Below are 17,067 nucleotides of genomic sequence, written 5' to 3'. Positions count from 1 at the left end.
TGCTTGTGCTATACTGTAAGGTAGTGTTCACCTTTTCCTTCCTAGTAACAGTGAGCTTCAGGCCTATGAGAAATTACCATGTGGCTACCAGAGACAACAGGCCTCGTCTGCATGCTCCTGAGGGATCTTCGTATCTCACAGGGTGACCCAGTTCCATCGTGCTTCTCCTTCACCTTATCTCTCACTCCTGCCTTTTCCGCTCTTTTCAGTTTTACATTTGCCCCCATGTTCATTTGGGTGTTCATACGGCTACTTCAGCCTCATTGCTGCTTCTGAGCCTTGTTCTTCACCTCTTATTTGGAGACTGTTACCTACGTCAAGTCAATTATCAAGACCCTATAAAGGTTTGCCACCAATAACAAACCATTCATCATCTCTGTTTCCCTTTGCTCACAGTAGAACAAATCATTTCCAGGAAGGAATTACAAGGGGTTTTTGCCACAGACTAGGGCTGTCAAAATTCGAATTTCGAATATTCGTCGAATTAAAAAAAAAAAAAATCCTACATTCGAATGCAAAAACGTTGCATTCGAATTTAAAGTCTGCGTCAGCCGTCAGGCAGCCTTATCAGTGGCGCACGAGATGCAATGACGATGTATGTGTCATTGATTGCATTTAAATGCTTTTGTTAGCCTATCCAGTTGAACCCACTAGATGCGGCGCTGCTACGTTGTTCATTCAATATATCAAAATGAGAGCATCAGTGTGGAGATGATGTTGTTTACGTCAAAACTGAAACCAGACCGTTCACACAGAACGCATATTTATCACATTTTCTAGAGGGACATCTATCAGCGTTGCACTCGCGTCTCGCAGAGAGCGGCATGTTTAGAAAGCCATGTAAAATTAATGCAAGTTCAACTTTTAAAAAAATGTCTAAAGACGGTTTTTCCCCATCCCACTGTATCTCATGTTTTTAAATGAAGAAAGTAGCCTACTCTTTGTGATTGGTTTTCGGTCCTTTGTATTAAATTATACATACATGCATGGTGCTGTTTTTTTTCTAATTGTTTAAGCAACTTTATTAATTGTATATGGTTTATAAACATTATTTTAAACATTATACAAAGATAGTCGTGTTATTTTATTACGCTTTGAAGAAACGTGCATAATATTTTGCTCGATGCGCCCTCTTGTGGCCTCAGGAGAGAAGCCAAAAGCTTTTTTCTCCCCAACTGAAATTATGCCTTTTAAATTAGAATATAATTCAAATTTTAATAATATTTAAGTTAAAAAATTTGAATTTAGTTTTTCAGTCATTTTTACAGCCCTAACACAGACTGCATTGTTTGTGTTCTTTAAACTCCTCAACAAAAAAGTTGATGCAATGCAGTAGTGCCAGGAGTTGCATTAATATTAATGCCTGCCCATTTCCACCACTGTGGCAGGCAGCCTGTCAAACTACGCCGCATCTAGAAGGGCTTGCCACTCACAATGCCAGCGACTTGCTGCCAATGATCCATCGCATTCTGGCTAATACGAGAATGCACCAGTGCCAGGCTGTTTTCTATATTGGCTACTATCCTGAGCGGGATGTTTTTGCGCCATTGTTCTGTCACCATTTCTTGCCCCAGTATGCACCAATTGTTGTAAAACTTAACATACACTCAAAAGAGTTTCATGGGTCTTGCTGCATGTATCGAAACCACGGTTATCTTTGTGTGATCAGTTTGAATTTCTTCACTCAATTGACAATCACATTTTCTTAAACATTATTTAAGGGGCATATCCACAAACTCCATGAGCATTGCAGGTGTAAAGATGTAACTGGACTGTGCGTGTGTGCATGCCGTGTACACTGCAGTACAGCTGCTTTGCTGCACAGCGCTCCAAATGTATACTGCGCTGATGCTTTCTCTCCACACTACCTAAGAAACTAGGGACTGGCTTTGGGTTTACCAGAATCCACCCTGCAGCAAAAAGCAGTACTTCAGAGGCTTCCACAAATCCACCTCATCTCTGAAATTACATTCATCAGTTTCTTTTTTTTCTTTTCTCTTCCTTTAGATGCATCCTCATTTATTTCCACTCATCCCACCAATGATATTTTAACAACCTTAACACTCAAAGGCAGTTGAGAATACTAAACCTGTGCTGCATGAAGTGATATTTCCTTGATTTGGCATGGCCTGATGAGATTGCTTGGGTATGTCAGTTTTTCTGGAGATTGGATGGGTGGCATGGCCTCTCTATTGGCTGTTCCAAAGGCCCTTTTGACGTCCTTAGGGCTCTACGGTCTTCATTTTATCTGCTTTACATATATTCCCTGTTTTTTACATTAATCTGCACTTACTTAAATGTACATTTTGGTCACCTACTCAAGTACTGGACGGATAAATCAGCCAGTATGTGACCAAATGATCAATGTACTCGGTGTACTCAATGTACTGTATCTTTTATTCAATTTTTTTTGGAGACATTAAGACAGCATTCAACTTTTAAGATCAAATGTTTTTAATAGCCATGCTCACTTGTTTTCATGATGGATCATTATTGTCACTTGTGTAATTGTGCCTGTTATTTACATCTTAAAGTATCACCAGATACAATTCTCATGCAATATTTTTCCTCATAATAATGTTTTGTCATTGTTCAAGTGCTCTGTTATCCTTTATTGCTCTATTACCTCTTGTTCCCCTCATTTAGTACTCTAGTGTTTATTCTGTTGCTTCCTTGATTCCCAGAGTTCAGTGCCCTTCATGTGACCTTCACAGCCTCACCAAATTTATAAAAGCCTGCTTACTGAAATGTGTATTTTGTATGTTGTTTTGCAGTGCCATGCGTGTGCTACTATCCAAATTGCCACGGCCATGGATAGTGGATGAGAAAAAGGATGATGGTTATACTGCGCTTCACCTGGCTGCCCTCAACAACCACGTGGAGGTGGCAGAGCTCCTAGTCCACCAGGTCAGCAGTTCTAATACGCTCTATAGCAAGGCCCCACCCTGTACTCCAGCAGGTTATTCAGTCCACTAGAAGGGTGAAAGCATCAAGCACCTGTGCAGATAATGATTCAGGTGGATAATTGATGCAGTTAATGTCATTAGGGGCCCAGAAGAGCTGAGAAAGTATCCCAGCTCTCATTGTACTAGGCGCATTGTACAGTCACAGTGACTCTTAAGGTAGAGAATAGAATATTTTCGTGGATATTTCATGTAGAAATATTTCATGTAGATAACCCTTTAAAACAAAATATTATGTATAACGTTGATAGCAGAGCTTTGCATCAATCAAAATTAAATTAAGAACGCTTTTTGAATGGAAATGTAATTTTGAAGGGAAATTTAATTTTGGATTTTAGGAAGTAGAATTAAAATAATTTCATATAACAGAAATTAGTGTAATTTCCTGTCATTCCACTTCAACTTCCTGTGCAAATAGGATGCAATTAGGGGTGGGCGATCTGACGATTTTATATTGTGATCGATCTTGAAGATGTCTATGATTTACTTTTCAGGCAAATCGTAGAGATTGTGATCTTTTATGTCCTCATAATAATGTTAAAACTACATCAGTGCCTGTTAGATGACTGTGGCTGGTAATTATTCTATAATGCGTCTCTATCATGTACCAACAATTGGGAAATAAATCGGATGCGTGTCAGTGTATTAGATCCGTGCATTCCGTCTTAAAGCCTAATGCAAATACCTACTGCTGTCTGTGTCATTGTTAATCAAACAAAAAAAGACAGAGAAAATCACTCACTGCTCTTGACTGAATCACTTTATAACTTCAAGAATTAATGTATAATTAATTAATACAGTGATTCAGTGTTTTAAAGTTTAACTCAGGCTTTAATGACCATTTTGGTTGTTTAATGCAATACTGTGTTTGAAATAGTTCAAATAGATAAGTCATAGGCTTTGTTCCAGTATGGATATTCTCGATAGTACGCCTCAAAATTGGGAACATCGTGATTCAAATCGTGGATCGTGATTTTTTTTGTCACAAGATCGTGATTTGGTATTTTGGGAAGACCACCCACCCCTACAGTGGTCTCGAGTTGAACAGTTTCAAACATTCTGCATGTGTGAATTTGGCTTAACTGGTTTAGCGCCTCTCCTTCACACACCACTGTTGCTCAGCGTTATGTCACGGCACTGTAACAACGTTATTGCAACATTCCAGCAGCATTATGAGAATGCGGCACTGGCAGTGCAGCCCTTTGTCAACTACCTGCCATGACAGAAGAGAGGGAGAGACAAAGAAAAGGTTCACACCAGCGACTTAAGCCTCAGCCTCCGAACCACAGTAGAGCTGCACTGCAGTAGTGCAGAGAGATGTTGCTATGGGGTTTCAGTCAGGGAATATCTGAATACAAATCACCATTAGCTCCCATTTCCTAACACAACCTATGGGACTAGAAGGCATGCTCATGAGCAGCAATTCATCTTCAGTAGCTGAGGAGCGATATCGACAATTACTTACTGAACCTCAGTGAAAACATTTTTTATTGTGGTATGTGAATAAATACCCAAATAATCACTTTTTTGTGTTCCTTTGTAAGGCACTATATAATGTATCGATATAAGTGTAAATATCACAATGGTTAAAGTTTAAAGCATGATTTTTTTTCTTTCTCTGTGTTGCTCTTTCCATAGGGAAATGCCAGTTTGGACATACAGAATGTTAACCAGCAGACGGCACTGCATCTTGCTGTAGAACGCCAGCACACCCAGATAGTGCGAGTAAGTGGTTCTGTCTTCCTCCATTCTGTTCTGTTAATTTCCTTTCAGTGTTTGACATCTACACCCCTCACCCAGTGTTCTGGCTTCCTGCTCAACACAAACGCATTGATGAAGCAATGTAGCTAAGTGCCCCAGCTTAAGATATAAATGCAGGGAGTTCTGCTGCAGATTTATCCCCTCCAATTAAATTCATTTAGTCCTGAGCAATCTGGACTATGCCAGGAGAGGTATGGGGGTGGAATAGGGGACTCAATGGAAGCTAAAGTGCCATCTTGTGGTCATATAAGAGCAGTGCAACTTTCCTTATTTCAAAGCATCTGTATTGGCATGGTCTATTAAGAAAGATTCTCAAGTAATAATCAAACAAAACATTCTTATTGTGTCTCACGTTACACCATCTTATTTTTGTCATATACATACATAATGAAATTTGACACATGCTTTAGATGTCATTGTTAGCTTGTTCATCTGCATCAGTGAACATGAGCATGATTAAATCCACCACTGCTGAGAACACACTGGTTAAATTCAGTCCTCTTTGTTTGTGTCTAGCTCTTGGTGCGAGCTGAGGCAAAGTTAGATGTGCAAGACAAGGATGGAGACACACCACTGCATGAGGCCCTGCGTCACCACACTCTGTCCCAGCTGCGCCAACTTCAGGACATGCAGGACGTCAGCAAAGTGGAGCCCTGGGAGCCCTCCAAAAACACAGTGTGTACAGAGAAGTATATAAACAGTACAAGTGTTCTCAATAAAAGCTTTACGTTAACAATATCATGTAGTAAACACTTTCAGTGCAGTGTACTTGATTAGAAGGGGTGGGATCAAATCGCAAATGGTGGATTGATCCACAATTATTATTTTTTTTTATTATATAAAAAAAAAGCATACAAGACAAAATATTACTTGTATAGGGCCCTATGAATTGTTTTATTTTTTCCCCAAATTAGATTTTTCTCCAATTCCGTTGTTTATCCATTTGAATTTTTCTGGTTTTCCGTTTTAATGGTTAAATTAAATTTCAGTGATCTCTCAAGCATGTCTAATTAATAGAAATAATGAAACTTATACAATTTAACAATTTATTAAAAGTTTGCCACATTTTTTCATTCCATGTTTTACTGTTAATTCCATTTTTATGATTTGATCTCCACATTTTTCACATCACAGAAATCATAGGACCCTACAGATACATTTTGTTGTCATGCTCTGTGCATCTCTGCAGTTGTAGCATCCTAAAGAAAACATCCAACCACCGTTCCATGCAATGAACATTATCATTTTATGAAACATGATTTAATCAGAGATGTAAGTGTGATCAGGAGCATTAACCATATTCCAAACCACCTTTTCAGTTGAACTTGATTGTGATTTCCTGAATTTGCAAAATTGCTTTCACACCACTCAAACAACTGAACTTTTACGTCAAACAAGGACGCAGATCCCACAAAAGAGCTTAAGTAATAAGTAGTAAAACATAGGGCTGCGTAAAAATATCGATATATCGATTTTAATCGATTCTCATTTTTACGAAACAATATCGATTCTTAAATCCAAAGAATTTGGCATGTACTGTACCTGATATGTATCCAAAATAATCGATATTGAATCAAATCGAATCTCAGGCTTGTGAATGAGAATCAAATCGAATCATGAAATTTGTGTCAAAACCCAACCCTAGTAAAACACTGAGGCAGTTTAAATACTCTGCAACTGTAAGGGCTTTTCTCAGGCTTTTCCCTGTGTTAACAATGATAGATTGTGCTTTGCTATAAGAGCCATTTTTCTGCTGTCACATGAGTGTTATGTCGCGGCACAGTAACAACGTTATTGCAACATTCCAGCAGAGTTATGAGAATGCTGCGCTGGCTCAGGGCAGCCCTTTGTCAATTACCTGCCATGACGGAAGAGAGGGAGAGACAAAGAAAAGGTTCACACCAGCGACTTAAGCCTCAGCCTCCGAACCACAGTAGAGCTGCACTGCAGTAGTGCAGAGAGATGTTGCTATGGGGTTTCAGTCAGGGAATATCTGAATACAAATCACCATTAGCTCCCATTTCCTAACACAACCTATGGGACTAGAAGGCATGCTCATGAGCAGCAATTCATCTTCAGTAGCTGAGGAGCGATATCGACAATTACTTACTGAACCTCAGTGAAAACATTTTTTATTGTGGTATGTGAATAAATACCCAAATAATCACTTTTTTGTGTTCCTTTGTAAGGCACTATATAATGTATCGATATAAGTGTAAATATCACAATGGTTAAAGTTTAAAGCATGATTTTTTTTCTTTCTCTGTGTTGCTCTTTCCATAGGGAAATGCCAGTTTGGACATACAGAATGTTAACCAGCAGACGGCACTGCATCTTGCTGTAGAACGCCAGCACACCCAGATAGTGCGAGTAAGTGGTTCTGTCTTCCTCCATTCTGTTCTGTTAATTTCCTTTCAGTGTTTGACATCTACACCCCTCACCCAGTGTTCTGGCTTCCTGCTCAACACAAACGCATTGATGAAGCAATGTAGCTAAGTGCCCCAGCTTAAGATATAAATGCAGGGAGTTCTGCTGCAGATTTATCCCCTCCAATTAAATTCATTTAGTCCTGAGCAATCTGGACTATGCCAGGAGAGGTATGGGGGTGGAATAGGGGACTCAATGGAAGCTAAAGTGCCATCTTGTGGTCATATAAGAGCAGTGCAACTTTCCTTATTTCAAAGCATCTGTATTGGCATGGTCTATTAAGAAAGATTCTCAAGTAATAATCAAACAAAACATTCTTATTGTGTCTCACGTTACACCATCTTATTTTTGTCATATACATACATAATGAAATTTGACACATGCTTTAGATGTCATTGTTAGCTTGTTCATCTGCATCAGTGAACATGAGCATGATTAAATCCACCACTGCTGAGAACACACTGGTTAAATTCAGTCCTCTTTGTTTGTGTCTAGCTCTTGGTGCGAGCTGAGGCAAAGTTAGATGTGCAAGACAAGGATGGAGACACACCACTGCATGAGGCCCTGCGTCACCACACTCTGTCCCAGCTGCGCCAACTTCAGGACATGCAGGACGTCAGCAAAGTGGAGCCCTGGGAGCCCTCCAAAAACACAGTGTGTACAGAGAAGTATATAAACAGTACAAGTGTTCTCAATAAAAGCTTTACGTTAACAATATCATGTAGTAAACACTTTCAGTGCAGTGTACTTGATTAGAAGGGGTGGGATCAAATCGCAAATGGTGGATTGATCCACAATTATTATTTTTTTTTATTATATAAAAAAAAAGCATACAAGACAAAATATTACTTGTATAGGGCCCTATGAATTGTTTTATTTTTTCCCCAAATTAGATTTTTCTCCAATTCCGTTGTTTATCCATTTGAATTTTTCTGGTTTTCCGTTTTAATGGTTAAATTAAATTTCAGTGATCTCTCAAGCATGTCTAATTAATAGAAATAATGAAACTTATACAATTTAACAATTTATTAAAAGTTTGCCACATTTTTTCATTCCATGTTTTACTGTTAATTCCATTTTTATGATTTGATCTCCACATTTTTCACATCACAGAAATCATAGGACCCTACAGATACATTTTGTTGTCATGCTCTGTGCATCTCTGCAGTTGTAGCATCCTAAAGAAAACATCCAACCACCGTTCCATGCAATGAACATTATCATTTTATGAAACATGATTTAATCAGAGATGTAAGTGTGATCAGGAGCATTAACCATATTCCAAACCACCTTTTCAGTTGAACTTGATTGTGATTTCCTGAATTTGCAAAATTGCTTTCACACCACTCAAACAACTGAACTTTTACGTCAAACAAGGACGCAGATCCCACAAAAGAGCTTAAGTAATAAGTAGTAAAACATAGGGCTGCGTAAAAATATCGATATATCGATTTTAATCGATTCTCATTTTTACGAAACAATATCGATTCTTAAATCCAAAGAATTTGGCATGTACTGTACCTGATATGTATCCAAAATAATCGATATTGAATCAAATCGAATCTCAGGCTTGTGAATGAGAATCAAATCGAATCATGAAATTTGTGTCAAAACCCAACCCTAGTAAAACACTGAGGCAGTTTAAATACTCTGCAACTGTAAGGGCTTTTCTCAGGCTTTTCCCTGTGTTAACAATGATAGATTGTGCTTTGCTATAAGAGCCATTTTTCTGCTGTCACATGAGTAACCGGCCAAATGAGCCACAGTTCCTCTGCAGTCCAGCGTCCTGTATACTACACAATCCTTCAGGTGAGACATTCTCCCCTGATTATCCCTTCGCTTTTCTTGGGATTGCATATATTTGTGGAAAATTGAGTGGGTAGAGAGAAAGTAGAAAGAAAACAGCTTTGGCAGACATAAGTTTAATCAAGACATTTACTATATTAATCTCGCGTAGCCAGACCTTCAGACTGATGGCAGAAGGTCTTGGAGACTTAGCCGCTTTGAATGGCCAAGGACTGCCCAAGAGGCCATATGACTGACAGGTAAAGCAACCAATCATGGTTTGTTTTGTGCCACGTCATGTTTAGGGGCATGGCCCTACAATAACAGACCAGTGTGTAAAACTCCACGAACTTTACATACTTCACATACTTTTGAAAATCCAGCGTTTAGTTGATCCTGATAAGCGCTCATTGTCACAGTTGTAAACACGATGACTTTCTTCTTCCATGAAGGGTTTGGCATCACAGCATCTTTGTTTCCAGGCGGAACCTTAAAGAACGCGGCACGCACGTCTCCCAGAAATCCTGTATAATTCAACCAATCCGATGATGACTTTGAAACTCCTGAAGTGTTTCCAATTTAGTGTGCTATATACATCAGATATTCGGCCAACGGTCTTTGGCCATGGCGGCTGAGACTGTTACTACAGGTGCATCTCAATAAATTAGAATGTCGTGGAAAAGTTCATTTATTTCAGTAATTCAACAAATTGTGAAACTTGTGTATTAAATAAATTCAGTGCACACAGACTGAAGTAGTTTAAGTCTTTGGTTCTTTTAATTGTGATGATTTTGGCTCACATTTAACAAAAACCCACCAATTCACTATCAACAAATTAGAATACTTCATAAGACCAATAAAACATTTTTTTTTTGTGAATTATTGGCCTTCTGGAAAGTATGTTCATTTACTGTACATGTACTCAATACTTGGTAGGGGCTCCTTTTGCTTTAATTGCTGCCTCAATTCGGCGTGGCATGGAAGTGATCAGTTTGTGGCACTGCTGAGGGGGTATGGAAGCCCAGGTTTCTTTGACAGTGGCCTTCAGCTCATCTACATATTTTGGTCTCTTGTTTCTCATTTTCCTCTTGACAATACCCCATAGATTCTCTATGGGGTTCAGGTCTGGTGAGTTTGCTGGCCAGTCAAGCACACCAACACCATGGTCATTTAACCAACTTGGTGCTTTTGGCAGTGTGGGCAGGTGCCAAATCCTGCTGGAAAATGAAATCAGCATCTTCAAAAAGCTGGTCAGCAGAAGGAAGCATGAAGTGCTCCAAAATTTCTTGGTAAACGGGTGCAGTGACGTTGGTTTTCAAAAAACACAATGGACCAACACCAGCAGATGACATTGCACCCCAAATCATCACAGACTGTGGAAACGTAACACTGGACTTCAAGCAACTTGGGCTATGAGCTTCTCCACCCTTCCTCCAGACTCTAGGACCTTGGTTTCCAAATGAAAGACAAAACTTGCTCTCATCTGAAAAGAAGACTTTGGACCACTGGGCAACAGTCCAGTTCTTCTTCTCCTTAGCCCAGGTAAGACGCCTCTGATGTTGTCTGTGGTTCAGGAGTGGTTTAACAAGAGGAATACGACAACTGTAGCCAAATTCCATGACACGTCTATGTGTGGTGGTTCTTGATGCCTTGACCCCAGCCTCAGTCCATTCATGTTGAAGTTCACTCAAATTCTTGAATCGATTTTGCTCGACAATCCTCATAAGGCATGAGGTGGTTCTCTCGGTTGGTTGTGCATCTTTTTCTTCCACTCAACTTTCTGTTAACATGCTTGGATACAGCACTCTGTGAACAGCCAGCTTCTTTGGCAATGAATGTTTGTGGGTTAACCTCCTTGCGAATGGTGTAAATGATTGTCTTCTGGACAACTGTCAGATCAGCAGTCTTCCCCATGATTGTGTAGCCTAGTGAACCAAACTGAGAGACCATTTTGAAGGCTCAGGAAACCTTTGTAGGTGTTTTATTTTTTAGTTGGTTAGCTGATTGGCATGTCACCATATTCTAATTTGTTGAGATAGTGAATTGGTGGGTTTTTGTTAAATGTGAGCCAAAATCATCACAATTAAAAGAACCAAAGACTTAAACTACTTCAGTCTGTGTGCACTGAATTTAATACACGAGTATCACAATTTGAGTTGAATTACTGAAATAAATGAACTTTTCCCCGACATTCTAATTTATTGAGATGCACCTGTATATGCTCACTCTTCATAATTCATTGGCACAATGATGGCAGTCAAATTACCAAGCCAATGAACTCTATCAGAGCAGATTTAAAATGCAACGAATGCCATGTTCTCAGGTAAATTATCCCAAATGTGTGACAGTATAGAGAGTGAACACTTCATACAGAGCATCAGCGAGCGAAGCTAGTCATGATGTGGCTAAATTTGATGTGATCAGTCTCACACCATCAACCACCGGCTTCTTATAGCTTTTCAACTCATATAAATTTAAATTTAATAGTTTACAGTCTGTAGATTTTAGCCCATAAAGTCAATTCATCTGGAAATGTAAATTATCATTTACTTGCTACTCATTTCACTAGAACACAAAATGTACCAGTTATACTTCTCATTCGGTTACAGTAAAATGTGACCTGAAGTTTTCAAAAAAATAAAAGCATTATATGGCCAGTAGTTTAGTAGTCTTTATGATGCACTCATATTCCAGGTCTTCTGAAGCCATACTAAGTTTTGTGTGAGTAACAGACTGAAATATGTTAATTAGACTGACAATTTCACCTTCACTGACCTGACCTGGTAACCACTGTGAAGAGATCATAACTAAATCAGACCAGATCAACAGATTCGTTGAAAATATAATTTGAAACCTTTTCAGTTAACTGGTTCAAAGAACAATCAGTTCACAAATTTGGTGGTTTTAGTGAAGAACAACATAATTGTCTGTACATTCCTCACACAAAGTCTTTTGTAGGACTTGCAATATAGTGCACAAGTAAAATAGACCATTTATATAATGCTTTTACGCTGCTTCTTTTCTTTATGAAGCTTGAATCGTCCAGCCCCCATTATCTCCTTTTGTGTTCCAAGTTAGATATTTTAGTTTTTAGGTAGTTTATTTAGTTTGGGATGTCTTTTTGTATGTCTAAAAAGGTCATAAAAATATATGCATATATGAAAACCCTGCAAACAGGGTACAGCTAATAGACTACATCAGAACAACAGATCTGCAGGTTTTTCTCTGCGCTGCTGCTGTTATACTTGAATTCTTCCATCAGTGCCATTGTTTCTTAGGTGTCCCGCAGCACTTATGACCCCCCATCCCCACAGCCTTATATTCATTAACACATTATGCTGTCAATACACTCTGGATCAACTGTCAGAAAATCTCACCATAACGTCTGACACCAGAGAGACTGACGATGCCGGTCCCATGCACCCCTATCTTTTACAGCCTTTGTAGCTCCTCTTACGCCTGACCCCAGCCCAGCCAGTTCACATCACCGCCTCTCCACGACTGTCGTAAATCAAGCGTTGTGTGACAGGAGGCTACTTCCAGGCCAGCAGTCAGCCATTTATTAACACAAACAGTGAGACAAATCTCTCTCTCTATCAAGTCATCACACTTACCACATGCAGCAGAGTCATGTCATCCATTTAAAACACTCCACTGAATTAATTAGTATGCCGAGATCTGCCCATTTTTATTAGCGCAATATGGTCTATAGCATTTCATCATTCCAGATTAATCTACAACATTACATCATGGACATGTATGGCCTTTTGTGTTTCTTTACACAGAAGTCAATTACTGATTATTTTAGTGATGTTTATTAAGACAAGCATCACTGTTAATGTTGCTTATATTGCTTAAGAGTGATTTCAGTTAAATGATTTGACTTTTTATTTTTAACCTGGTGAATTATAAAATGGGCATCCACATCCCATATCCTTGCACTACTGACCCAAGCAATTTCTAAAGAGCTAGAGACTTGACATTCTTGATTTGGCCAGTAAGCAGCATTCAGAACACCATCAAAAACTGTAACTAATATACTGTTTGTACATCTATATCTGCTCTTTGAAATTTTGTGGGTACAATCCAGTCATTTCAATAAAAATCTGTGCTATCGGGAGTTTAATATGAAGGCTAAAAAGTTCCCTGTGCAGATTTTGTTTGTGTTCAAGATGGTCAATCAAATTCTCAGTGCTGACCAACAGAAAGCTACTTTGTTTGAAAGCGATTTATGCGTGAACAGTGCTTCATACATCAATACATTATTCAGTTCTTCTAAACCCATAAGACTTTCATTTATCTTTGACACAAATTAAGATACACAAAGATGCCTGTTCATGGGAACCAATAAGGTTTGTCCTTTTGTGTCTCACAAACAACCAAGTAGATTTGTTCTTGCATGTAAAGCAAGAATAACCATATTTGATGAGCTATATGTATCTGCATTGATCAGTGTTTTTGTGTGAATAAAGGCCTAAATGAAATCCGTTCATCATATAAAGCAATCAAAAAGTAGTTTGACCAATAACGAGCAGGCATTGTACATAGTCGACCAATTGTGGCACGTGAGAAGGTGGGATCTACAGAGAATGGTCAAAGCGATGCAAATATGCGTACATATGCGTGTTGTGTTCGACTTGAAGCAGCGCTGCGCAGACAGATCGAGATTCAATTCGAAAGCAAGTATGAAAACAGAAAAACGAAGCCAAAACCTGGATATTTTAGGCAATATAGAAATCCTGGCAAGGACGTGTCCAGGAAAAAGAGCACATATGGTCACCCTAACTGTGTCTTTAACTTTTTTAAGCATCAACATTTTGGTTGCATTTAAATTTGAAATAAAACTAGTGGAAATTGTCTGGGTGCATTACAGTATTGACAGTTTTGGTGTTAAAATGCACTTGTCATGCATGTCACAATGCAAAAAGATAACTAAAAATAGGCTTTTCCGGTATGCAAAATATAATATCTTGTTTTTTTCCTATTGGTTTTAAAGTGAAAATATGACCTGGATAAGGCTTTACAAATTTGAGATTCACCTTTACCTAAGCGGTCGATTTTTTTTGTGTTTGTTTTTTTTAATCGAAGGTCATTTTTAAAAACCTCTTATAAAAGTAAGTATGAAAACAGAAAAACGAAGCCAAACCTGGATATTTTAGGCAATATAGAAATCCTGGCAAGGACGTGTCCAGGAAAAAGAGCACATATGGTCACCCTAACTGTGTCTTTAACTTTTTTAAGCATCAACATTTTGGTTGCATAGGCTTTCAATGGAGGGACATTAAAATATTTTCATTCAGTGATGAAATGAAAACGGTGTCTGTTATAAAGAAGAAATGTAACGCTTTCGTTAGAAACACTGGCTCTGTATATAATTAGGTTAGTTTGTATTCTCCTAGGACTTAGAAATAGATATTCAGAAAATAGAATTCTGATTCATCAGAAAATGTGTTTTTTTTTTATAGACTGCACTGTTCTCATTTTAATTGCATAGTGTAATGAATTAAATGTCAACATGGCTAATTGTGACTTTAATAGATAATCTATATTAATCTGCTGTATTTGACTCTGTTTGTGGTGAATCTTCGCAGTTAATTATGGGACTGGGCACTCAGGGGGCTGAGAAGAAAAGCGCAGCCTCTATTGCTTGCTTCCTGGCGGCCAATGGATCTGACCTCACCATCCGTAACAAGAAGGGCCAATCTCCTCTGGACCTGTGCCCTGACCCAAGCCTCTGCAAGGCCCTAGCTAAATGCCACAAAGAGAAGACTAGGTATCTGCCCAACCAGTAGGGGATATATTGAAGCTTGCACTACGGATATTTGAAATTGACTTCATGATGCGTTTCCTGCTATTCATCCTTTAATCCATTTGCACTTTATATCTCTATATATCTCAATTGATGTTTTTATTCTCTCTCTCTCTTCCTCTCTTGTCCTCAGTGGGCAGGTTGGCTCCCGTAGTCCGTCTGTAAACAGTAATAATGAGACTCTTGAGGAATGCATGGTGTGCTCGGATATGAAAAGGGACACGCTTTTTGGCCCCTGCGGTCATATCGCTACCTGCTCTCTCTGCTCGCCTCGCGTCAAGAAGTGTCTAATTTGCAAGGAACAGGTCCAGTCCAGAACCAAGGTACAGAAACCCACCTCACTAGTTTCTTTTGTGCATGCATATATTCTCACGTGCCATAGTGAACACTTCTCTTTTTTCACTCACAGATTGAGGAGTGTGTGGTTTGCTCTGATAAAAAGGCAGCTGTGCTTTTCCAACCCTGTGGTCACATGTGCGCTTGTGAGAGTAAGTCAGCGTGCTTTCTTCTCCCACACCACACCTCTTCTCTCATCACCCCGTGTGACTGTCTCTCATCCAGACAAAAAAGCTCATTCTGTCATCTAGCTTGTCAGAATATCATACATCACATGACTATGATACAGATACTGACATTTAGGTATTCACATGCAGGATGAGCATAAAATATATAAAATAACATGGATGAATCTCACAAAACTTGTCTAGAACATGTTCTGGTCATAGTTCACTCTTTAGGACTATTTTATTAATTGAGACAATATTTTATGACATTTAATCACAGTTTCTTCCAAGATTATCATTGCTGTAATGCAAAAATGTCAATTTTGTTTTACTTGAAATTAAAGTTTAAGATGATATATCAGATTCAGAAATGATAGTATTTGTTGTGCCAACTTTAAGCTGATGATGATTATTTAAAAAAAATCATTGTATTATAGTCATTTTTAAGGAAATTGTCGGGGTGCATTACAGTATTGACAGTTTGTGGTTAAAATGCACTTGTCATGCGTGTCACAGTGCAAAAAGAAAACTAAAAATAGGCTTTTCCGGTATGCAAAATATAATATCTTGTGTTTTTTTCTCATTGGTTTTGAAGTGAAAATATGACCTGGATAACCGCTTTACAGAATTTTTTTTTTTTTTTTTTTTTTTTTACTCGAAGGTCATTTTTAAAAACCTCTTATAAAAGTCTGTATCTTTATTTTTTTTCTCGCCATGAATATAGCCGTGGTGTTTAACTCTAAACAAGCAAACACACAAATTCTGTCTTGAGAAAACCCATCACTGATCGAATTGAATTCAATTCAAGTTTATTTGGATAGCGCTTTTTACGATACAAATCGTTGCAAAGCAAGTTTCTACAATATTTAGTGGTAGCTTATCAGTAGTGACTGTCATTTAATGTACGGAAAAAATCAGAGGTCCTCTGAGGGGTTGTTCTGGATCCAGACTGAAGCTTGTGTAAATCCTAGTTACGGCAAAAACAGAGAAACAAACAGAGACATAATTAGCGTAGCTGCTGTTCCAACCAAGCAAAATTGATTTGTTTAACCCAAACTAAAGAATAATAATGTGCATTTGATCAGATATAACTGCAGTACAAGATTATGAGATGCATTATTTGAATGCTTGGCCAAAGAGATGTGTCTTTAATCTAGATTTAAACAGAGAGAGTGTGTCTGAACCCCGAACGTTATCAGGAAGGCTATTCCAGAGTTTGGGAGCCAAATGCGAAAAAGCTCTACCTCCTTTAGTGGACTTTGCTATCCTAGGTACTACCAAAAGTCCAGAGTTTTGTGACCTTAGGGAGCGTGATGGATTGTAGCGTGGTAGAAGACTAGTTAGGTACGCAGGAGCTAACCCATTAAGGGCCTTATAGGCAAGTAATAATAGTTTGTAACTGATACGGAACTTAATAGGTAGCCAGTGCAGAGACTGTAAAATTGGGGTATTATGATCATATTTTCTTGACCTGGTAAGGACTCTAGCCGCTGCATTCTGGACTACATATGGCTTATTGAAGATGCAGGACAACCACCTAGCAGTGCATTACAATAGTCCAGTCTAGAGGTCACGAATGCATGAACTAGCTTTTCTGCATCAGAAACAGATATCATGTTTCGTAACTTGGCAATGTTTCTAAGATGGAAGAATGCTGTTTTTGTAACATGGGAAATATGATTTTCAAAAGACAAGTTGCTATCTAATATAACACCCAGATTTTTGACTGTAGAGGAAGTAACCGTACATCCGTCTAGTTGCAAATGTAATCCACGAGATTCGGTGTACTGTCTTTTGGTCCAATAAGTAATATCTCTCT

General features: G+C 38.6%; 1 protein-coding gene across 3 annotated transcripts in view; it reads left to right on the top strand.

The window, feature by feature from the left end:
• Positions 1-17,067, top strand: part of LOC107550435 (E3 ubiquitin-protein ligase mib1) — a 99,791-nt gene that overhangs the window by 72,541 nt on the left and 10,183 nt on the right. For all 3 annotated transcript variants that reach the window (XM_016231710.1, XM_016231709.1, XM_016231708.1), the window contains exons 13-18: positions 2,775-2,907; positions 4,602-4,688; positions 5,241-5,399; positions 14,528-14,709; positions 14,879-15,068; positions 15,155-15,233. In XM_016231710.1, coding sequence (XP_016087196.1) covers positions 2,775-2,907; positions 4,602-4,688; positions 5,241-5,399; positions 14,528-14,709; positions 14,879-15,068; positions 15,155-15,233 — 830 coding nt within the window. The remainder of the gene's footprint in view (positions 1-2,774; positions 2,908-4,601; positions 4,689-5,240; positions 5,400-14,527; positions 14,710-14,878; positions 15,069-15,154; positions 15,234-17,067) is intronic.

Source organism: Sinocyclocheilus grahami, unplaced genomic scaffold (genome assembly GCF_001515645.1).
Source record: "Sinocyclocheilus grahami isolate Dianchi unplaced genomic scaffold, SAMN03320097.WGS_v1.1 scaffold398.1, whole genome shotgun sequence".
Taxonomy (NCBI): Eukaryota; Metazoa; Chordata; class Actinopteri; order Cypriniformes; family Cyprinidae; genus Sinocyclocheilus; species Sinocyclocheilus grahami.
The sequence above is the reverse complement of the archived record's forward strand: the minus strand, read 5'-3'. Positions and strand labels throughout refer to the sequence as shown.